General features: G+C 39.1%; 1 protein-coding gene and 2 long non-coding RNA genes across 7 annotated transcripts in view; 1 reads left to right on the top strand and 2 right to left on the bottom strand.

The window, feature by feature from the left end:
• Positions 1-5070: 5070 nt before the first annotated feature.
• On the bottom strand, positions 5071-13708 carry LOC138044012 (uncharacterized). The gene is made up of 2 exons (XR_011131380.1): positions 13257-13708; positions 5071-7105 (listed from the first exon to the last, which is right to left on the bottom strand). It is a non-coding gene; the product is annotated as an uncharacterized lncRNA (long non-coding RNA).
• Positions 13709-16933: 3225 nt separating this feature from the next.
• On the bottom strand, positions 16934-18459 carry LOC138044011 (uncharacterized). The gene is made up of 2 exons (XR_011131379.1): positions 18257-18459; positions 16934-17049 (listed from the first exon to the last, which is right to left on the bottom strand). It is a non-coding gene; the product is annotated as an uncharacterized lncRNA (long non-coding RNA).
• A 39-nt stretch (positions 18460-18498) lies between these two features.
• LOC138044008 (glutaredoxin-3-like) overlaps positions 18499-25005 on the top strand; it is a 30126-nt gene continuing 23619 nt past the window's right edge. For 2 of the 5 annotated variants that reach the window (XM_068890587.1, XM_068890586.1), the window contains exons 1-2: positions 18534-18590; positions 18753-18830. In XM_068890587.1, the coding sequence (XP_068746688.1) occupies positions 18549-18590; positions 18753-18830 (120 nt within the window). In that variant the 5' untranslated portion in view covers positions 18534-18548. Of the gene's footprint in view, positions 18591-18701; positions 18831-21673; positions 24210-25005 lie in introns of those variants that run through there. The other 3 variants (XM_068890583.1, XM_068890585.1, XM_068890584.1) reach the window with 3 other exon arrangements.

The raw sequence follows: 25005 nt of genomic DNA, 5'->3' as shown, positions 1-25005 counted from the left end.
AGTAGGGTTTTCTTAAAAAAAAAAAAAAAGGGTTTCCCTGCTTATATGAAAAATACGTTTTCTCTCCCGTCCTCTTCTTTGACATGATCTTTGCGGAAATTACATTCTGTCCCTCAATAAACCTAGAACAACCAGAGATGGTCTTACTGAGTTCTTTTTTCTTACGTATCAGTCAAGTTGCGAAATGCGCTACATGATTTTATCCGTACCATTGAGTTTACTGGTTTTAAAAGAGAATCCAGGGCCGCATTTTGTACAGCGGCTTTTCTTTTTAATTAATGTATCTTTAAATATTATGTATTTAGTATGTATCTGTATGTGCTATGTATTTTAGCTGTAAATGAAATGTCTCGAAGATATTAGCTCTTGAAGTTATTCTGAAATTCGAGATGTTACCTTTAGCAGGGCGCGTGCGCACACTTTGTAATCTGCGACTCCAGTGCTTACCATATGGCAGATAAATGACTTTTTCCTTGAATATATAAGCCATCTAATTCTTACGCTATATTGACAAGGGCGGTTTGGAGCTGTGAGTAGGCGTGGGATTTGTCACATATGGTTTAGGGGCCGACATATCTCTCCCTCAATGCCGTACCGGGAGGCAAGGTCGGTAGCAGAAAGCAGCGAAGGGCCAACTGCGTCCAAAAGCGATCGCACGGGCCGAAATCCCGGGATGACTCGTTTGGTACGACGCTCCAGCGCCGGTGTCTGGAGGTACTGCGTTTTTCTCTCTTGTTCAAACATTCCGTCAGCGCATGCGTAAATGTTCTGGCTCTCCGATACCTAGCCTACCAAAAAAAATGAACATGCTGGTTTTTTTTTTTTTTTTTTTAACCAGCAATTGACATTTCAGTTGATTTTATAGGCATAAACGTAACGTAAGAACCGTGCGTGTCTGGTCTTGTCTCAGACAGAGGCGAGAGATGGTTTCATGCAGACTGGGATGCCTAACTGAATGCTCTGTTGTAAACAAGGCGGTTCACGAGTGAAGTTGTCTCTCTGGTCTTTCTGTGGACGGATTCCAGGACCTACCGATACAATTTGGGCAAGTTTTGAAAGCTAAAAACTTCAATCGATGCGGTATTTTGCTGGTAGGACTGGGTGGCCCGACACTTATGAAAAAAACTATGAAATGAGAATCGGCAGTGTTCCCTTGTCATGGAATGGCAGAATTACCCAGAATTCGTTTTGGGCATGAGCGAGGCAGCTTGAGAAGCACGAGACTGGCCCTCATCCAATGGCTGAATCGCAGCCAGAGGAAACAAATTGGAGCCAGATACTCAGGAGTAGGCCTGGTGTGTGCTGTTAACGTAGATCTTGAACTCCTGAACAAGTTTTTATCATAGAAAAGTCGCGACAAAGTTGTGCTTTCATTTCGCTGCAATCCTCGTGTCAAAGAAACGGTATAATGTAAGTAAGAGAATAACGAGATTTACATTTTCAGATTACCTGTCCTCTTACTACTAAAGTCAAACTCTAGATGTCTATGCAGTAAGCGCATTCAAAATTTCCTCATATTACTTTATAAAAGTAGGGTTTTCTTAAAAAAAAAAAAAAAGGGTTTCCCTGCTTATATGAAAAATACGTTTTCTCTCCCGTCCTCTTCTTTGACATGATCTTTGCGGAAATTACATTCTGTCCCTCAATAAACCGAGAACAACCAGAGATGGTCTTACTGAGTTCTTTTTTCTTACGTATCAGTCAAGTTGCGAAATGCGCTACATGATTTTATCCGTACCATTGAGTTTACTGGTTTTAAAAGAGAATCCAGGGCCGCATTTTGTACAGCGGCTTTTCTTTTTAATTAATGTATCTTTAAATATTATGTATTTAGTATGTATCTGTATGTGCTATGTATTTTAGCTGTAAATGAAATGTCTCGAAGATATTAGCTCTTGAAGTTATTCTGAAATTCGAGATGTTACCTTTAGCAGGGCGCGTGCGCACACTTTGTAATCTGCGACTCCAGTGCTTACCATATGGCAGATAAATGACTTTTTCCTTGAATATATAAGCCATCTAATTCTTACGCTATATTGACAAGGGCGGTTTGGAGCCGTGATTAGGCGTGGGATTTGTCACATATGGTTTAGGGGCCGACATATCTCTCCCTCAATGCCGTACCGGGAGGCAAGGTCGGTAGCAGAAAGCAGCGAAGGGCCAACTGCGTCCAAAAGCGATCGCACGGGCCGAAATCCCGGGATGACTCGTTTGGTACGACGCTCCAGCGCCGGTGTCTGGAGGTACTGCGTTTTTCTCTCTTGTTCAAACATTCCGTCAGCGCATGCGTAAATGTTCTGGCTCTCCGATACCTAGCCTACCAAAAAAAATGAACATGCTGGTTTTTTTGTTTTTTTTTTTTTAACCAGCAATTGACATTTCAGTTGATTTTATAGGCATAAACGTAAGTAAGAACCGTGCGTGTCTGGTCTTGTCTCAGACAGAGGCGAGAGATGGTTTCATGCAGACTGGGATGCCTAACTGAATGCTCTGTTGTAAACAAGGCGGTTCACGAGTGAAGTTGTCTCTCTGGTCTTTCTGTGGACGGATTCCAGGACCTACCGATACAATTTGGGCAAGTTTTGAAAGCTAAAAACTTCAATCGATGCGGTATTTTGCTGGTAGGACTGGGTGGCCCGACACTTATGAAAAAAACTATGAAATGAGAATCGGCAGTGTTCCCTTGTCATGGAATGGCAGAATTACCCAGAATTCGTTTTGGGCATGAGCGAGGCAGCTTGAGAAGCACGAGACTGGCCCTCATCCAATGGCTGAATCGCAGCCAGAGGAAACAAATTGGAGCCAGATACTCAGGAGTAGGCCTGGTGTGTGCTGTTAACGTAGATCTTGAACTCCTGAACAAGTTTTTATCATAGAAAAGTCGCGACAAAGTTGTGCTTTCATTTCGCTGCAATCCTCGTGTCAAAGAAACGGTATAATGTAAGTAAGAGAATAACGAGATTTACATTTTCAGATTACCTGTCCTCTTACTACTAAAGTCAAACTCTAGATGTCTATGCAGTAAGCGCATTCAAAATTTCCTCATATTACTTTATAAAAGTAGGGTTTTCTTAAAAAAAAAAAAAAAGGGTTTCCCTGCTTATATGAAAAATACGTTTTCTCTCCCGTCCTCTTCTTTGACATGATCTTTGCGGAAATTACATTCTGTCCCTCAATAAACCTAGAACAACCAGAGATGGTCTTACTGAGTTCTTTTTTCTTACGTATCAGTCAAGTTGCGAAATGCGCTACATGATTTTATCCGTACCATTGAGTTTACTGGTTTTAAAAGAGAATCCAGGGCCGCATTTTGTACAGCGGCTTTTCTTTTTAATTAATGTATCTTTAAATATTATGTATTTAGTATGTATCTGTATGTGCTATGTATTTTAGCTGTAAATGAAATGTCTCGAAGATATTAGCTCTTGAAGTTATTCTGAAATTCGAGATGTTACCTTTAGCAGGGCGCGTGCGCACACTTTGTAATCTGCGACTCCAGTGCTTACCATATGGCAGATAAATGACTTTTTCCTTGAATATATAAGCCATCTAATTCTTACGCTATATTGACAAGGGCGGTTTGGAGCTGTGAGTAGGCGTGGGATTTGTCACATATGGTTTAGGGGCCGACATATCTCTCCCTCAATGCCGTACCGGGAGGCAAGGTCGGTAGCAGAAAGCAGCGAAGGGCCAACTGCGTCCAAAAGCGATCGCACGGGCCGAAATCCCGGGATGACTCGTTTGGTACGACGCTCCAGCGCCGGTGTCTGGAGGTACTGCGTTTTTCTCTCTTGTTCAAACATTCCGTCAGCGCATGCGTAAATGTTCTGGCTCTCCGATACCTAGCCTACCAAAAAAAATGAACATGCTGGTTTTTTTGTTTTTTTTTTTTAACCAGCAATTGACATTTCAGTTGATTTTATAGGCATAAACGTAACGTAAGAACCGTGCGTGTCTGGTCTTGTCTCAGACAGAGGCGAGAGATGGTTTCATGCAGACTGGGATGCCTAACTGAATGCTCTGTTGTAAACAAGGCGGTTCACGAGTGAAGTTGTCTCTCTGGTCTTTCTGTGGACGGATTCCAGGACCTACCGATACAATTTGGGCAAGTTTTGAAAGCTAAAAACTTCAATCGATGCGGTATTTTGCTGGTAGGACTGGGTGGCCCGACACTTATGAAAAAAACTATGAAATGAGAATCGGCAGTGTTCCCTTGTCATGGAATGGCAGAATTACCTAGAATTCGTTTTGGGCATGAGCGAGGCAGCTTGAGAAGCACGAGACTGGCCCTCATCCAATGGCTGAATCGCAGCCAGAGGAAACAAATTGGAGCCAGATCCACTGGAAAACTTGAACCATTTACAGACTTTAAAAAAGTTGGTAAAATCTCTGTTAAATGTCCACATTTTCTTTGTAAATTACAATCTCTGTAAATTTGCACACTTACAGAGATTTTGTAACTCCATAAAAAGTCTGTAAAATTTAACACATTTTCGTCCTTACGATGACATAAAATGTGTACAAAATCTCAATAAAATCTATGTAAATTGAAGGAAAAATTTACAGAGATTTTATGCGATAAGTACAAAATGTCTGTAAAATCTCTTTACTTTCTCTGTAAAATTTACACGAGAAAAAATCTCTGTAAATCCATCCATATAAAATGTCAGTGTAAAAAGTGAGTGAGAAGAATGCATGAAATGTCTATAAAATGTCTACAAAAACCCTCAAAAAACTGGAGGGGAAAAGTATGTGAAATGTTTTTAAAATGTTGGTGTTTTAGTGCACAAAATCTCAGCAAAATGTTCACAATATCTCTGTAAATTAAGTATTTAAACCCTGACAGAAGGCAGGAAATGTAAATAAAATGTCTGTAAAACTGGAGGGGTAAAGTATGTGAAATGTTTTTAAAATGTTGGTGTTTTAGTGCACAAAATCTCAGCAAAATGTTTACAATATCTCTGTAAATAATAGCATTTAAAACCTGACGTAAGCCAGGAAATGTTAATAGAAAGTGAAATGGATGAAAGGTTAGTCGATTTTACGTAGAAAAAAGAACAAGTTGTAGAGTTTGTGAATGCATAAATTTTTATTTCAAATCTAAAAATAATCATTTGTTTATATTACTTTCAATAGAATCTAAGTGTACAATAAAATTCTTGCAATAAGTTCAAAAAATAATTCAATAAATAACATCAGTTACCATGGCAACTTTTTCTACCGTGCCAAAATGGTGTCTGCTTTCGAAAAAACCCACGTCCTATGATTGCGATTTGTCAACCATGATTTATAGCTGATGAAATGGTACAATGTATACTCGTGAAACTTGGGAATAATTCCACTTGTGTTTTGTCCAAAATCAAATAATTTTTCTTGCCTTAAGGCTTATGAAATTATTTGATTTTGGACAAAGCGTGTGTGAAATTATTCCCTAAATTCACTCATCGCTATTTGATAACCCATACAAATTCATCAAAATAAGGAATAAAATATATGCAAGGGATTTCATTATTATTAAATAAGTATAAAAACTTGGCTTATGTTACCCCAATTACAAATATAGTTGTTAGAAATGGGCGCGGCTTATCTGCGGGAAGATCTGAAAAAGGCTGCCTCTGGTGGCCAGTTTTCCATCTTTGCATCCAATTTTATGCCTAGTTGCGTGTACTAAGCTACAAACGTTCCGCTCATATTCTTGTTGTAATGCAAAAAAATCTATGCCAAAACTGTGTGTAAGAAATTCCTGTCAACAAATACCAGAAAAAGATCAATCATATGTCCAAGTTGGTAAAAACGATGTTCATTACATTAAAGTGCTAAAATTACATTAAAGTATTTTCCGTTTCAATATTAGTGAATAGTGAGTTAACGTTTGATGAACAGTGGATGAATTTGACTTCTAACTTTACAAGTTACATCCAACTGTATGAGGTGCGCCACCCGCCAGTTCCGATGAAAAATACTACAAATTAGTATACTACATGTGTATGACAAATTAACTGCATGGTTAGACCGAATTTACAAGTTACATCGAACTGTATGAGGTGCGCCACCCGCCAGTTCCGATGAAAAATACTACAAATTAGTATACTATGGCAAATTAACTGCATAGTTAGACCGAATTTACAAGTTACATCGAACTGTATGAGGTGCGCCACCCGCCAGTTCAGATGAAAAATACTACAAATTAGTATACTATGACAAATGAACTGTATGGTTAGACCGAATTTACAAGTTACATCGAACTGTATGAGGTGCGCCACCCGCCAGTTCCGACGAAAAATACTACAAATTAGTATACTATGACAAATTAACTGCATGGTTAGACCGAATTTACAAGTTACATCCAACTGTATGAGGTGTGCCACCCGCCAGTTCAGATGAAAATACTACAAATTAGTATACTATGACAAATTAACTGCATGGTTAGACCGAATTTACAAGTTACATCCAACTGTATGAGGTGTGCCACCCGCCAGTTCAGATGAAAAATACTACAAATTAGTATACTATGACAAATTAACTGCATAGTTAGACCGAATTTACAAGTTACATCCAACTGTATGAGGTGTGCCACCCGCCAGTTCAGATAAAAAATAGTATGCTATGACTAATTATCTTTAAATCATTGTTGCCACATGCAGATGTGTTTATTAGAAAGATATCACTTGTGTTTGATCTATTTGCCATTGAACGATGACTGACAATTTCCTCAGACCCAAGGGACAGTGAAACCTTTCTTGATTTTTGTCAAAAAACGTACAGTATATGAACAGAGAAGTCACTGATTGTTGCAGTGAATATTTCTCCCTTGTATTCACCCAGTTCATTGTGAGAGCATTCGACTCTTCCATAATTACCTGATGTCTGGAACAAATTTACTTGACCCAGCTAAAACAGTTTGACCTAATAATGTTCACAAGGTATATCCAAAATGGCAATGAAACCTCTACCCACCCAAGTTTTGACATAAAGACATCAATTATTATTCACAATTTGCAATCAGCACTGTCTGTTTCTTGCATCTCAGGAAATTCCCTCCAATTAAATTTCAATGCTCAATTTCCTTCAGCACTGCATCTTGCGGTTGAAGTACATGAAGGCCCTGGAAAAGAGTCACACCAGTCAATCAATCAATATATATAATTTCATAATATCATTTTCGAAGAATGTTGTAACAAATCACTTTGCCATTCATGAGCAATGTTCCTGTGTACGTGAAACTGAATAATGAAGCTAAGAGCTAAAGGAATTATTGCAAGAAACTTGTATCTCACCGTGACGAGCTTAGGCCGACAAAAAAATATATGCAAATGAGCTTACGGTGATTTGAAATCACCCTTAGCTAATCATTAAGTGTAGCTTAAGAACTCATTTCGCAAGTTTAGGTGTCGCATATATCGCATCAGAGTCCGCTTCTGACATATTCAGTAACTTTTTTTACACCTTTTAAGTCACAACGGAGAAGCATAAATCCACAAAACGTCATTCAGGGAACGTTTTCCAGAGACTTTGCCCCGTGTAGCTCGTGTGGCGTGCAGCAATTCTCGTGAGGATTTTAGAGTAATTCTTGCTCGCACAATTCTGCAACCCTGTGGCAAATACGCATAACTCGCTTTTGGAGTTCAGTTATTTTCAATTTACGTATGCTTTGTATGTACAAAATTGGTTCTGCCTTCAGATAACTACAGTCCAAAACTGGACTGACTACCCAAGAGAGACAGAACTTATTAGTACAAAATAATAATTATTACAAAATTGGTTCTGCCTTCAGATAACAACAGTCCAAACTGGACTGACTACCCAAGAGAGACAGAACTCGTTAGCGCAAAATAATAACTATTACAAAATTGGTTCTGCCTTCAGATAACAACAGTCCAAACTGGACTGACTACCCAACAGAGACAAAACTCATTAGCACAAAATAATTATTATTACAAACTTGGTTCTGCCTTCAGATAACAACAGTCCAAAACTGGACTGACTACCCAAGAGAGACAGAACTCATTAGCACAAAATAATTGTAATTATTACAAAATTGGTTCTGCCTTCAGATAACAACAGTCCAAACTGGACTGACTACCCAAGAGAGACAGAACTCATTAGTACAAAATAATAGTTATTACAAAATTGGTTCTGCCTTCAGATAACACCAGTCCAAACTGGACTGACTACCCAAGAGAGACAGAACTCATTAGCACAAAATAATTGTAATTATTACAAAATTGGTTCTGCCTTCAGATAACAACAGTCCAAACTGGACTGACTACCCAAGAGAGACAGAACTCATTAGCACAAAATAATTGTAATTATTACAAAATTGGTTCTGCCTTCAGATAACAACAGTCCAAACTGGACTGACTACCCAAGAGAGACAGAACTCATTAGCACAAAATAATTGTAATTATTACAAAATTGGTTCTGCCCTCAGATAACAACAGTCCAAACTGGACTGACTACCCAAGAGAGACAGAACTCATTAGTACATTTTGTACATTTAATAATTATAAATTACAAAATTGGTTCTGCCTTCAGATAACAACAGTAAAAAATGGACTGACTACCCGAGAGAGACAGAACTCGTTAGGGTAAAATAAAAATGATTAAAACGAGACTGGTTGTGCCTTTTGATAACAAAAGTCAAAAACAGACTATCACATACAAGAAATTGTTTAAAATGCAATCTGTTTTGCAATAATTTAATATTATAGATACTTTTAAAGATTACATCGAAACTGATCAATGTACTTCAGGTCTGGTATCCAGCTAGCAGCCTAAGGCTGTATTCTGTCTATTACATATATGTAGTCTGTTTCAGTCTGACCTCTACTCAAAAACAACAAACAGCACTTTCCTATGCTGAATTTCAACCCCACCATGACAATGTAATGATCTTTTGCTTATTAGCTTGGCTCCACATAACAAGCTAAATTATGCTTCACAAACTATTATTATTATTATCATTATCATTATCATTATTAGGATATGTTGGTCAACTTTGTTTTCCATGCTCGACTGGTTATTTCATATCCAACAAGCCTGAACGCAATAATACTGTTTTATTGAAAATGTCCCCAAAATAGAGAGAAATCTACTGACTTCATTGTGTAACTGTATATTTTCAGCTGACATGTACCCTTTCCATCATTTTGTAGAGCATGGAATATTAGCTCATATTCCAGGATGGCAGGGCCAATGAAAACTTCTGAATTGTATTACACAATGATAAAATTTTTAATATTTATTATGTTTATAGACATCACAAAATTTACATACAGTCTCACTTTGAAAGAGAGCACAAAACAATTTATCTCATTGGGCTCTGTGCAATGTACATGTATGTAGTGTTTCCATGGTACTTTTAAAAATACAAGAGTTTCCTTAAATAACAGTTACCTAGCTTTGAAGAGGAGGCAGACATGAACTCGGAAATGGCTTATTAGATTAACAACCCGCTCCCTCCTGAGAGTGACACTTATGGATTTTACGCTGTCTAATGCCGGACGATTTTACTCGTCAATGGGGGCCTCTTCAGGGATGAATGGGTTAAGTACTCATCAAATAAAATTTGAGGTTTTGGTGGGAGAAATTGCAATATTAACTGCATCACAATATGATTGGTATATTTAGATGGCTAGCTCTACTACATAACAGTACATGTACAGGGTTCTCCCTAGTTTTCAGCGCAACAGGTATGGCACCTTTTCACACCGGTAAAGCAATTGGTTAATGTTCTGCAAAGGATAAGTGACTTCTGAGTGTTTTCAGGCGGTAATAAGTGTTCTTACAAGCAGTAAATTTTACCGGTAGCTTTATCAATGTTTCATGAAAAATGCTAGTAATGCAAATGCTTTTGAGTAGTCTACTATGGAATACCCCAGAAGACAACTGAATTTTTTTTTGTTGAGGCCCACATACATGTACATGCAAACAAGCAAGTGACAAGTAACAAGCGAGAAAGCTTGTATACCATGTCATAGGAAATAGTTACATATCACCCTGCACAAGCAATGTGGAATACAGCCGAATATATGCTGTGCAGTTATTGACTGATTGGTTAAATCTTTTTATGACTTGGTATAAAGGGCTTCACATTACTGAACATGTGACATTGTTTGCACAAGGAGCCAGAGCCGGCTAAATTTTTGCACGGCCCATCAAAGAAATTTGAACGCAAGGTTAAATTCCTAGAATACTTTTTCTCACAGTCCAGGAACGAAGGTGTGAAAAAGCAACGTGATCCCAAACCACACGTCAATAATAATAACACCGTAACTATTCATTAAAGTTGTTAAGATTGAGATCACGTAGTGCAGTATGACACAGGAATAAAAATAGTAACAGTAGAACCGAAACAGTTAATTTTTCATGTGAATCGTTCCATGTCTGTTTATAATTATTATTTTCTCGTCATCATGTCATACACCAGGCAGTTACTTTAATGTTTAACTCCTCATTTCACTACAAAAGTAAATGCGATATTGCCAGGCTTGCAGATTTGTTTAATCTAACAGCAGTACCGCGAAAAGAGAGGGCCTATTTTCGTCACAATGAGGAGATATGAGCTTCCGCGTTTACTGGCTTGACAGCGCAGGATAAAATTGCTTCAGTTGGGCAGCATGCTGGCAGTCGTTGGGGAACCACAAGCACTGATCAGATCGAGAAGTCTTCTTAAATGCAAAGAGGGTGAGTGGTCGCGTAGAAGAGAATTTCAACTTATATGGTGGCCCAATGTCTATTCGCAAGCAAAATACTGGACATTTGCGACAGAGATTCTTTCTCGGACACAAGTTGCACTCGTACATGTAAATTAACTCATTCATGAGGATTTGGCGTAGTAACTTTTAGGTCTAGTGAAGAACTTATAAAAAAGGGCACTTGAATTCTCCTTCCCTCTTTCTCCTCTGATGAAAAGACAATAAAACATGTGCAATATATAGGATATGCACTTTAAACAATAAAAATTGTCAATGTCAAGTGTTTGTCTCTCTGCAAAGAATTTTCTATACGGTAGACATTGAAAGCTATTTTGTTCAGAAAATGTGTTTCATTCATGAAAGGAGTAATTTTCAATAATGTACATGTACAAACATTACTGTGACTTTCTTTAACTGATCTTGTGTTGCCTGAAAATAAACCTATAATGGTATGATATGAAACACCAAAAGCACCCATTGAATGAAAGTCCGTATACATGTTGATGTAGATAGTTATAAACTGCATGACAACGACAGTGTCAGCAATTATTCGGTGCCCTTGAATTAAATTTGATTTTTGTCAGCCTTTTCAGGTGATCAGTTGTTTCTTTGTTGTACTTACATCCAGTGTAAGAAATATGGGAAACATAAAAATCCCAGTGAGTTAATAGATTGTATACCTCAGGTATATGCTACCCAAGAGGTTACAAAGTTAAATGGTGAAAGAGTGAGTTATGGATTGTATACCTCAGGTATATGCTACCCAAGAGGTTACAAAGTGAAATGGTGACACAGTGAGTTATGGATTGTATACCTCAGGTATACATGTATGCTACCCAAAAGGTTACAAAGTGAAATGGTGACACAGTGAGTTAATAGATTGTATACCTCAGGTATATGCTACCCAAGAGGTTACAAAGTTAAATGGTGACACAGTGAGTTATGGATTGTATACCTCAGGTATATGCTACCCAAGAGGTTACAAAGTGAAATGGTGACACAGTGAGTTATGGATTGTATACCTCAGGTATATGCTACCCAAGAGGTTACAAAGTGAACTGGTGACACAGTGAGTTAATAGATTGTATACCTCAGGTATATGCTACCCAAGAGGTTACAAAGTTAAATGGTGAAAGAGTGAGTTATGGATTGTATACCTCAGGTATATGCTACCCAAGAGGTTACAAAGTGAAATGGTGACACAGTGAGTTATGGATTGTATACCTCAGGTATACATGTATGCTACCCAAAAGGTTACAAAGTGAAATGGTGACACAGTGAGTTAATAGATTGTATACCTCAGGTATATGCTACCCAAGAGGTTACAAAGTGAAATGGTGACACAGTGAGTTATGGATTGTATACCTCAGGTATATGCTACCCAAGAGGTTACAAAGTGAAATGGTGACACAGTGAGTTATGGATTGTATACCTCAGGTATATGCTACCCAAGAGGTTACAAAGTGAACTGGTGACACAGTGAGTTAATAGATTGTATACCTCAGGTATATGCTACCCAAGAGGTTACAAAGTGAAATGGTGACACAGTGAGTTAAGAATTGTATACCTCAGGTATATGCTACCCAAGAGGTTACAAAGTAAAATGGTGTGACAGTGAGCTAAGGATTGTATACCTCAGGTATATGCTACACAATTAATTATTAATAGCATAGCTGTAAATTTAATTTTGTATACTCTTTCACATCAACTTTTAGGCCATGCTTTAACTTGCTTTTTCTGTGCACTTAGATCACTAAGAAGTAATTCCAGGTTTCATCTGAAAGGATAAGCACATCTGGAACAATAACCTAGTGATCAAGTCCACAGAACCGCCTTATCTTGGACAATCAAAGAAATTAGATAAATTGATGGAAATAAGATTTGTCATCAAGATACTTTATTTGGGTGGGATTGACGGAGGTATTGACAATTAATGGGAGACCAAAGCGAGATAATCTCCCAGGCGGTTTCTTCTGAAGTGTAACCGACCTTTCAGTGAAATCTAGTGTCAAAGGAGTAATCTTATTAAGCGCCCAGTCCAAAATTTAGCTCGCTCTGGCTCCTCGTGCATGAGAAACCAGTGAAGGTACATGCAGTTATACATGTGACAACGGAGTAACTACAGAATAACCGGCCACTATTGTGCTCTCGTAGTGGCATCGTTTGAAGAACAAGGCATCTGCAAGTGGCAAATAAGGGGCTGGGTATACAGAGATCCATATATTACATGTAATTCCCTATTCGTTATTATTGTTATTGCCTTAAATGGCCTTAATACAATATAAAGTGAAATTACTAAGGGAGTAGGTCTGCAAAAGTAATGACTGTGCTGAGGCCCTCCTTGGCGTTTTGGGAAACGAGGGAAGATGGCTATTTTGAACTGGGGAACAGAGGAAAAATGACAAAATGTCTTAGGAACAAGGCGACATAAACAATTTTAGGGAGCAAAAAGCTGGGTACAAGTTTGAAAGTAAATTGGGCGGGGAACAAGGGAACAAAACTTTAAAATTTTAAGCCATTTAAACTTAAATCAGGTTTGTAAGTAAGATGACGACTTACCGAAAACTCCTCCGGCAGTCTTTTGCTTTTCGGATCTTTTGAATCTTCCCGCCCATTCGCTAAATGTAGCTGTTTGGCCAGGCCACCCTTTGTTCCAAACGTTCGTAGAACTCCCTTTACGTTTTGAAGAAGGTCTGTATTTTTGCCATGAAGTCTTCACCGATTAACCCTTTCGGAGACTGTCTGAGGTTGAATCATGTCACTGGCGTGTATCTTTGTGGCGAATGCTGATTATCTGACCTGAATTGTCGTTGCCCTTTCTTCCGGAATCCGTCGATGTTTACTGGGTTTATTTGGTGGAATGCGTGCCATTTCACCCGCACAAAATGTTAAGGAATCGCAAAGATCCAATTTTGGTCGTCCAACAAGGGAAAAAGAGAGGAAGAGCACATGCATTGATCGCCCGCGCGAAAAACAAACCGATAATTCAAACCGATCTCGTTCCCAGAGTCTTTGCGACGAGGCAATTCATAATGGCGGACAAAGTTGTTGCATCATGTAATTATTGTGAAATGTCCACAATCCTTCTCTTTGTGCTAACATCCAATCACAACCCGTTGCGAGCCCAGTGCGATTCCTGGGGCGCTTTCATTTTGGGTGGAAAAACCGGGGAGAATTTTCTGCTTTAAAAGTGCAGAGCAAATTTCCTCAATCAAAATATGGAACGGGGGAAAGTGTGTTCCTTTTGAGATTTCCTTTTCTGTTTTTCTCAAGAGACTGGATACTAATCATTTAGAATAACAAATATGGCTGCCGGATTTTCGATCATTACTTCATAAGAAGTAATTCTCACCTGCAGCTACGGGCTATGAAAGCACCCACGTTAATTGACTGAAACCCGCACGATTAATTTGGGCAGCTAAACACCAATGCTATTTTTTTTTCTTTTTTCAAGGAGCATGGTAAAGTCTTTTTTCAAGGAGCATGGTAAAGTCTGCTTACTAGTGTATGTGCTTAACGTTACTGATTAGAATATATTTTTAAAACAATGATTTGACTGACAGTTACTGACCCACTTGACTTTCAGCTAGGCATGCGTAATTAAGCCGGAAGGGGGGGGGGGGGGGGTGCTTTCCCTTCGACCAAAATTTCCGAAATTTTCGACAGGAGTTGGAGAAGCGAATTCAAGAAATGGAAATGCTTAAGCCCCGTCAAAACCATCGCCACATGCCGACGCAACATATCGCAACATTTTTTTGGTTTTATCAACGGAGTTGATAATGTAAATTGGCCACCGTACAGAGATTCTGAAAGCTGACGTTTCGAGCGTTAGCCCTTCGTCAGAGCGAATCGAGGGATTATGGGTTACGTGTAGTTTTTATAGTAGAGTAGGAGCTACGCTATTGGTGGTAACATGGCAACGTGAAAAATAGGAATATATTAGTTAAATGAAAAGCGTTCGTTAATACCGTGAGGATTAAGGGTGCCGATTTGAAAGATGAACTTTTGTTCCAGGTTTTTGCGGCTTTCCGTGGTACCTAGATGTAGGGAAAGGCCGCAGATAGCCATGTGTTTTTTGGAGTGGTTAGGCAGATTAAAATGGCGAGCGACTGGCTTGGATGCATCCTTGTCATTCTTCTCAACATCGCGAAGGTGTTCGCGGAATCGGTCACCTAGTCGTCTACCTGTCTCACCAATGTATAATTTATTGCATAACGTGCAGGTTATGCAATAAATGACATTTGCGGAGGTACATGTGAAACGATCGGTGATCTTAACAGATCGTTTAGGTCCCGTTATCTTGCTAGTGTTAACAATGAAAAGACAAGTTTTGCATCGTGAGCGCGCGCATTTGAAAGTGCCGGGTTGCTCGTTAGTTTTGAGCGCGCTTCTAACTAAAAAGTTGCCTACATTTTTGTCGCGTTTGAATGAAATAAGTGGAGGTTGCAAAAAGATTCTTCCAGTCTCGGGATCATTTTGGAGTAATTTAAAATTACTAAGAATGATGCTTTTGACTGCGTGATTATGAGGATGGAAAGTGAGGGTGAATGGAATTCTGTCATTCTTATCTTTTTGTGACGTTTGTAGTGATGACTGTCGATCAAATTGTTGGGCGCGATGATGGCCCGCTTTGACCACAGAGACAGGATAGCCACGTTTTTCGAAGAACTGGCACATCTCCTCTGATTTGCTGGAAAAATCGGAGTCATCACTACATAGACGTCGAAGTCTAAGAAATTGAGAATAAGGGATGGAGTTCTTGACATGTGATGGATGTGACGATGAATACAACAAATAACTGTGTGAATCCGTAGGTTTGTAGTGCACACTAGTACGTAGCACGTTGCCTCTAATAGAAACTTTGATATCTAGAAAAGCCAATGAAGTTTCCGAAATTTCCCAGGTATATTTAAGAGCCGGATGAAAAGAGTTGACGGAGGTTATAAATTGATCGAGTTCTTCTCTGCTGGATGAAATAGCGCCGATGCAGTCGTCGATGTAACGGTCGTAGAGTTCAGGTTTGGGGCCGTTGTACTGATTAAAAAATTGGTGTTCAACATATCTTACAAAAAGATTGGCATAGCTAGGTCCCATTCTTGTGCCCATCGCTACACCATTAATTTGTTTGTAATAGTTGCCGGCGAATGAAAAAAATTAAGCGTTAAAACTAGTTCGGCAAGGCGGAGGAGCGTTTCCGAGCTAGGTTCTTTGACAGTGCGTTGATCGAAAAAGTGTTTAAGTGCTTGAAGACCTTCGCTATTAGGAATGACTGTGTATAGAGATGTAATGTCCATGGTGAAAATAAGTTTGTCTTGGCCGGAGAAATTGAAATCGCGAAAAATTTGTAGTGCGTGTGTACTGTCTTTAATGTATGATGGCAAAGATTTGACGATAGGCGTCATAATCCTGTCTAAGTAGCTAGAAATGAGTTCGGTGGGGCAACTACAGGCAGAAACGATAGGGCGACCTGGGTTGTTGGGTTTGTGAATTTTAGGCAAGAAGTAAATGCACGAAGTTCTAGGGGTGTTGATGATGAGATTAGTGGCAGTGTCCGGTAATTCTTGATTAACTATAAGATTTTGAATGGTGTCTTTGACAACTTTTTGATTTTTGGAAGTGAGATCTTTAGGGATTTTGGCATAAAACGAGGTATCCGAAAGTTGCCGCAAAGCTTCTTTTTGGTAAAGGTCGGACCGCCAAACAACTACCGCGCCGCCTTTGTCGGCCGATTTGACAACTATGTCGTTGCGTTTACTAAGATTTTTAAGCGCCGCCCACTCTTCCGAGGAAAGGTTGGAAAATTTAGTGTTGCGATTGAATTTAAGTTTGTGAATGTCGTGACGGCAACTTGTCATTGAATGTGTTTGGAGGTGTTCTGGGTTTTGACGTCACTACATGTATCTGAAGCATTACTGGGTTGGCAACTCATCAGATCAAAAGCATTCGCAAAGTTTGCGTGCAGGTGCAAACAACATGTTTTTGCTTGAATATGTTGTCCCCATTTTGTTTTATAAGTACAACATTTAAAAAAGTGGCATCTTAAAGTTCTGTGCTGGTCCAAAAAGTTCACAACTGAAAAAAGGTTAAGGACTGGTATTCAGTTCTAAGAAGAAACTGAAAAGTTTGACAATGTGAAGAGTACTAAAGAAACTGCTTAAAGCTCAACAGCATTGTCTGGATTTCTCAGTGACTTTATCCAGTCTTTTGTTCCACACTACCAACATGGACAAAGTGAACTCAATAAGATTATTGTGGTTTATTGCTGAGAAAAAAAGGCTGAATTTCTTCTCGCTCCTTTTAGAGCTAATATTTCACAAAACTGCCGCAAATAATACCAGGTGGATCCATCTCCCTAAGGACAAAAAACGAAAATGAATGTTATTGTCCATGAGATGCATATTACAATGCTATAATCTACAACATCATAATGATATTATTATTTTCCGAGACACAGGAAACTGCACATATCAGTTTTTATGGGGGCTGTGAAAATTAGTACAAAAAGTCATTCTTATTACACAACCAAGACAAAGAAAACATGATGAGCTAACCATATAAACATAGTATAAACCACACATAAACCAATGACCCTTAACTGTTTGCCTTAACACATGTTCTTAAATTTGAGTCTAACCATAATTTTGCCTTGGACGTTGGGTTGAACTTAGATTTGCAAATAATGGCCAGTCAAGGGGGAAAGAAAAATACCATCTTCCAAGTTTTGACATAGATGTTGACACCAAGTGTGTTGCATTATTACAATAATGATAGATCATTATTTGGCGATTGTGGAAGCTAGACTACAATTAAGTCACTCGGGTGCCACTTTGAAGCAGTATTTCCCCGTCAATAATCCTAGGATTAACAGGAAGCAGGGCCTGGACTTTGCACTTTTATTTAACAAATTGTTCTTTTCCTAATATATGGATGTTCCATTAATTAACAGGCCAACAGTCTCCCGAACATGGGTGTATCAGTTGATTGCACAGGGTATTTTGGTGGGCAAGTATTTATGATTCTGTAATCAAGCCTCACTATGGCAAAAAATTAAACAATGTTATTGATCACACTACTGTGCAACTAGAACTTCTTCTGAGTGTAGTCTCAGAGGCCAGTCTTGCAACCAATTTACCTTTTCATTGAAGAAATGCCCTGAGACAGGGACAAAGAACTTCAATATTTTCTATGTAGTTCTGGCCAGTACTTGTGTTCATTCCAACTTCACAAGTTGGCATGGTGTTTTCTTTTAGACAGCTGCCTTTATGGGTGCAGTCAGGAGGTTAAGTGGCTATTGCAGAGTGGCAGCACTCTAAATGAACTGCTGCCTTGGTTCAAGGAGAAGGTTGACAACTTTCAAATAATGCTCTTAGCACATGTTACGTTTAATTAACGCATTGTAAATACATGTATGATTGATTGTAAAGGTGATTTCAGAAAACCCTTCCCAAATTATCTTGTTGATGAAAACTGTAGAGATTACATGGGCAATACCCTTGTGTGCAAACTGAACCAAACGTTGTGAACACTTCATGCTTCAAAAACAAATATGGAACACTCACCGTAGCCTCGGTTAGTTTTTGCAGCGCATATTCCCAAAGAAATTTAACTGGGTTTGGATCTCAAGGCCCAAAAATTCCACACAAATATATTACACAGATCTGATGTGTCTCCTTAAATTAAATCACCACGATCTCACTTCCAAAATTCACACCGTCAAGCGTTATAAAGTGACACAGGCAGAAGGCGAGATCGATCGTGTCTCGTGCACGATTTGTGCTCCCTATCTGGCGCATGCGCAGTCGTTTTTCAGCTCTGTCTCTCAGTGTACAATCTTTGCGGAGGCATGCATGCATGCATACACTGCTTATTTCAGTCTCCTCGCCGACGAACAAGGTAACTTATCCAACATTGAGTGTTTTTGCATCCGAGATGATTTATGTTGTGGTTTCAGCTTTATCTAAATACTAGGCGGATTCGAGTACATTAATGTCTTTGATGCCTTAGCTAGATCAGACTATGATGTGAGCTGACACTTGTTTACATCTCCTATATAAGAAGCCTGATCGTGATCGATGTCTGAGCAAAGCAGTATGTCAGATGTTCCATCAGAAACTGATCATCTTTGTGTATCAGGTATGTTTGGAGAGATCATTTGTTACAGTAGTGATTTTTAGTGCACAGTGCATTACTTAGCCTGCGAACAGGCTCCTGAAGGAGCAAGCGCTGAGCAAACATTCGGCTCGAAGCGCCGGGCAATAGGAGCCTGCACGCATTCTCCCAAATCGCCAATGTCTGCGTCCAAAATTTGGACGGAAAGCGGTGATTGGTGGATTATAATTATTCATGACGTATCTTAGTTTTCACTTCCGGTATAGACAAAAATCAAAATGGCGAAAGGAGGGAAGAAGTTCTTCAACGGGCTTCCATGCATTTATCAAGTTATTTGAAGTTTAAGTTGTAATTGAAGCCCGAACAGCGTAATGCAGTGGAGTATTTACTCAACCACGATGATGTGCTTGCCGTTCTTCCTACAGGATATGGCAAAAGCCTTATTTTTCAACTCTTTGCTGTTGCTGCTTCGATTGAAAGGAAAGAGCCACAGACTGTGTTGGTTGTTTGCCCTTTCAAAAGTATCATAGAGGATTAAATTGCCGAGGCCAAAAGTATGGGTATTCTGGTAGCTTCCGCAGTGGATATATCGAAAGACGAGTTGCGTGCTGCCAAACTTCAGCTAATCTTCGGTTCGGCTGAGACAGTTCTGGAAAGTGGAAAGACGATTCCTTGACATTTTGAAGTTTTAAAGACATCTTGCAACATCTACAGTAATCGTTTGGGCTTTCGTGTGTCAGCTTTTTAGCCATACATAACGTTTTTGGAGTTTCTCCACAAAACATGGCGCTCGTACCAAACTTTCACATGTATCATATTTGGCTCGTTGGTTTTGGGTTTTTACTTCCAGTGTGCTCTGATTGGTTGAAATTTGACAGTTATCAAGATAATCTCCGCGTGGGAGGCAGCGACGAGTCGGGAGAATACGTGCAGGCTCCTATTGCCCGGCGCTTCGAGCCGAATGTTTGCTCAGCGCTTGCTCCTTCAGGAGCCTGTTCGCAGGCTATGCATTACTAGATGTATGGGGTTGTTCGCTAAGGAACTAATCAGTAAAGTACTAACTCCATAACGCCATGAGGTGTAAACTTTAATGTTTGTTTAATGAATAAATTTCGATTAATCAATTAGCCCTGCAGGAAGGAGGTTAGGTAGGGTAGGTGTCCGAGTGCACTACACAAAACGCCTCATCCTTACGTTGGTTTCCTGAAAACATATTATGAGAAAGCTATTTATATATTTTCGCAAATCTCTTGCTATCCTTGTGGTGCTTTTTTCTTAAGAATGAAAGCAATTTGCTTGAAACGCATGCACAGATAAGTTAGCCTTCATTGTGGACCACTAGTCCAGTTGTGGCCCTCTCCCTGTCACACAATGCTACCGGAATTTTGCTTGATAGAGAAAGGAACAGATGCGGACTGAGCTGTATTTCGGGTAACATCAGTTCTGCTTTTTTACTACTGCAAATAACGCTGCTGTGACTGCGTATCTTCTGGAACTACCCCTAGCTTGATTCAAGAAATTTTGTCTGCTGTTTTATAATTAGTGTGTGTTAGCCAGGGTTCAAAGATGAAAAGATATTGCTTCCCCTTAGCAGCTTGTTTACCAGGGTATTTCCTCTTCTAGGAAGGGAGTAAAAAGTTCATTTTCAGCAGAAACTCCCTAGCTAGTAAATTTGTGACAAAAGAAACTTTGCAATCAGCGGTATTGCCGCTGAGCCTGTGTCATTAACAGTCAGTTAATTTCATCAGTCTGTCAGGTGACTCTCTCACCGATGTAGGATTTAATTTTGACCAAGTAATGATCTCCACCCTCAGTACTTCAATGCTCCTCAGTTGTATTAAACAATAAGACTGTATATTAGTTTGACGTAGATAAGAACTCATTGTTGCATGAGTGGACGTGACAATTTGATAATTAGATTTGTTCTTGTTTATCGGTGAAATGAAAAATTATTTTCGTATGAAATAAAACAAACGGTGGCGTGAAAAATAAATTATTGAATTTAAAATGACTGAAACTCAGCGTAAAACAACACCACAATATACAAACATGGAACAAACGCAATACTAAGTTTGTGTCTGCACATATTCTGCAAGGGGGAAAAGGTCTAGTTGACAACCAAGGGAGAGAACAGCATGGGTGAGGACCTCTGTGACTACTGTCAGAGTGATAAATTGCACTCTGCTCTACATGTAACTGAGACTAGTTATCGCTATGCCACTTGTAAGCAGGGTCACAAGTGTTACATGGTATGAAGAAAATCTTCAAAAATTCACAGTGCACTTGGCACTTGGATAAATTATGCAATATTTATGAGGACCCCAGTGTAAACACACTTTGAATGTAGCGTTGCTTGCATTGACTGGAATAAAAGATTTCTTAGTTGTAAAATTGAGGGGTACAGGAGCTGTAACCCCAAGAATACGATAACAGAGTTATATACTAGGTATAGGTAATCACATGGTTTCCAGGTCAAGTTGGAATTAATTTGCATGAGTGAGTTTTTCAAAAGGCTGAAATTGCATGAGCCGCTAATATAAATATGAAAACACTATGTGGAGGAAGTGCCAGAAGACCTAATGAAGTAATTTTTTTGTCATTTGAGAAAAGATTTTCAAAGTTTCTGCACAAAATTTTCCTCGTCATTTTACGTAATGTCATTGGCTTTGGAAATTTCCTAGTATGGTCTTTCAGCCAATTGTCATCCAGAAATGTGTCATTTGTACTAGTGTTACACTTTGTGAACAGGTGTTACACTTTCTGTACTGTTGTTACACTTGAACTGCACCCTTCTCAGCCAATCAGAATCAAGTAATTTTTTCTTATAGGTTATTAATCTTACATTTCCAAAACCTTGTTATTTGCAGTGCCATTTGTAGTAGAGGAATGGGATGAGAAAGCTAGCCTCTCCCCACATCATTTGTCTTACATGATCGCCATTCTTCTACCGAAGCGACTGGTGTCTTTAGAGCGAGAAATCAACATAGAATCCCAGCTCAAAGCATTTTGTGAAGAGAAATGCATAAAAAATGCAATACCTGTTGGCAGTTCAACAGAAGGCTTCAGTATTCCTTATTCTATGTCATATGAAGTAGATTCTCGTCTTGGCACTTACGTTGATGCAGATGTCCTGTTTGTTGAGAATGATTTCCAGATATCCATGGTGGATCCAATACAAGATGTGGATACCCAAGCCATATTAGAATGCGATGATGTTCATCCAGGTTATGGCAGAGTGAGGCTCCTGAAGCACGGTGAGGACCTGAAAGATGTTGTGACCCAAAATGGTAATAAATACTTGAGCGGACAACGAATTCAGAACTCAGTACGCAAGAAAATGACCAGTGGAAGGTCTGAAGATGATGAAACATCCATTGGTATTCATGGTCCAGCAGTATCAGTTGAGTATTCAACTGTCCTGAACACTGATAATATCCAAACCAAAGGTGTTAGAATTCCACTTGACATGGTTTATGCAGTTCAGGTTAAGCAGTGGCCTCCAGAGGCAATTGAATGGGTCCAAAGAGTGAAGAAAGGAAAGTGGCTCGGAGATGACTTGATTGAATCCATTGTATCAGAAGGATGCCAAGTTGTACCAGTCGCACACAAGAACAGCCTCAATCCAGACATAGAATGGAGACTTTCTTTTGCAGTTACAGAAAAAAGAATAGCAAAGAATGCTGTAACTGATGCTCAACGTCAATGTTACATATATTTCAAAATGCTGCGGCACCTTTGTCTGAAAGATTTGGAGGTGATTTCTTCATACTATTTGAAGACTGTGTTTTTCCATGCTTGTGAGGTTATTCCAAAGCCTACCTGGGAGACTCATAGCGGACATTGCTTGCTATACCTGATTGATAGTTTGATAAGTTGTGTTAAACAAAAAAACATCCCAAGCTTTTTTATACCAAGCAATAATCTTGTGGATGATGTGCCAGATGAGAAATGGGGAGATGTGGAGTCAAGGCTCGTCGAAATAAGGAAAGATCCTATAATGCCAATTTTGAAGTTTACAGACACAAATGCTATTAGCTATACAGAGATCCCCTTTGTATTTCGAGAAAATATTTCATTTGTCTTGGAAGACATGGAAAAGTTCAAAGTCCACAGAGACATTAGAAGATCCGCATTTGATGCGTTTTTCACAACTTCCTTTAGAATGAGTTTGCTGTACTTAAACCAAGGTCAACCAAAAAATGCTGTTCAGATTTTAATGGATTCATATCCTACACTTGACCATTTCCTTGGACCCATGCCACTTGTTTACTTTCTTAATGAAGCTACGATCCTGATCCAAGATGGCCGGCTTTACCTTCTTTTGCTTCAGGAACTCCTTGGAATGGCCAACCAACATCCTGACTTCAAGCTGTTAGAGGGAAACCTGGCTTGTGCATACCATGCAGCTTCTTACACCTATCCGGAGGAATCTTCAGAGAGAGCTGAATATCTGCACAAAGCAGAGCAACTTGTTCGAGAAGAAGTGAAATCTCAAAGCTCAAGCTCTTGTGGGGCACAGGTCACATTTGCAACCATTCTGATGTCACAGAGGAAATACAAAGAGGCCATACAAGTCCTTGAAACTGTTGTGAATGCAGCCAACAAAAGTGCACGGGAAGAAATCCAAAGTGATATGACAGAATTTGGATTCAGTGAACAAAAAGTGCTTGATGAAGATTTGCAATCAGAAATTTCAACCCATATGAAAGTAGAAGGGCCATCACTTATTTTTGTGTTTTATTTTCTGGTCAGATGTTTAGTACTGGAGGATGAAGTTAAAAAAACAAAGGCTTTTTTTGAGGAATATCAGAAGGTGTGTGACCTGTGTGAAGATACTACTGGATATAAACTTCTTGGTTATAGTTATTACCAAGTAGGAGACAAACAGAAAGCAAAGGATGCTTTCATGTCAGCTTTGCAGAAAATGCCAGGAAGCAAACTTCTCTTATCAAACATTCAAAAGTGTTCAGAGTAATAAGTTTACCTCTGGTTTGCCACGCAAGATAGGCAATCACGAAGGATCGAGTTTAATTTGGCACTACATTATTAATACTTACAACTTTTTGACTGTTACCTGTGCCACGCAGCATGTGATCCTTGTGGATTACAACTACATATTTCAATCATGAAGGATGATGATTACAACTATGATGACTAATGATATATTTAGTGTCTTTTCATGGGTGTTTGTTGTGCATCAGAGATAAGACAACTCTCTGGCCACTATGTAGACTTCTCTACCTAAATGTGGATGAACTGTGCTTTTTCTTATTTGTACATGGAAAAATGGAGAATAATGTGCTATTAGTTCAGTGTATTCCAGTATTGTCCTGCCTTTTATGACATTTCTGAATTTTTAGTGTAACATTACAATGGCAGTCACATAGATACATTTGCCTGAAATATTGACTAATGCATTGATTTCAGGAGCGTTATCTACTGGTCAGCAGAATTACTCCAAAACGTTTACAGATGATGGAAGGACATCATTTGTATAATCTACACCACAACCCCTTTAGTATATTTCTACTAGCGTTTTATTATGAATGCTGTTCTCTGATTGGCTATGCTACTATCTATTCTGTGATAGATAGTGAGTAGCGTGACAGTGTGAGATTGTGAACAAAATGACGGCCGTTTCTTGGCGTTTTGGAAGTGTCTGAGAAGAGAATTTAGATTAAGTTCGAACGACCAGTAGAAATTATAAAGTTGTGATAGGCCTGCGCGACTCCTGTTATGCGCAAATGTGTATTCTTAGCCTTTAGAGTTTGGATTTCACGAGTATATCTTTGAGCGATTTGCCTCTTTTGTACGAGATAGTGGGAGGCTCTTTGTATATCTCTCTCAGGAAAGGCTGATCCTGTATTAAATGCCATTTACTCATCATGGTCTTCTTAAGTTAGATTAGGCACCGCTGGGTGGTATTGTGTGACAAAAGGTAGAATTTTCCCGTGCGTTTTTTAGTTATTTTTTTTTGTGAAAAAAAATACCTCTTAGTCGGCGCGTCGAGTATGTTATGGGTCGATGGATGAGTCAGTAAGTCAGTCAGTGAGTCAGTCAGTGTGTGAGAGATGTACGTATTTCACACCAATCAGATTGGATCTACTATAAACAACCAATCAAATTTCTTGTTGTAAAGGTTGATGGTATGTGAGAAGATCTGATCCCGATACAGTTCAGAATGGCCATATTAATTCTG

Source organism: Montipora capricornis, chromosome 3 (assembly GCF_036669925.1).
Source record: "Montipora capricornis isolate CH-2021 chromosome 3, ASM3666992v2, whole genome shotgun sequence".
Taxonomy (NCBI): domain Eukaryota; kingdom Metazoa; phylum Cnidaria; class Anthozoa; order Scleractinia; family Acroporidae; genus Montipora; species Montipora capricornis.
Note: the sequence above shows the minus strand (reverse complement) of the source record. Positions and strands in the feature narration are given on the sequence as shown.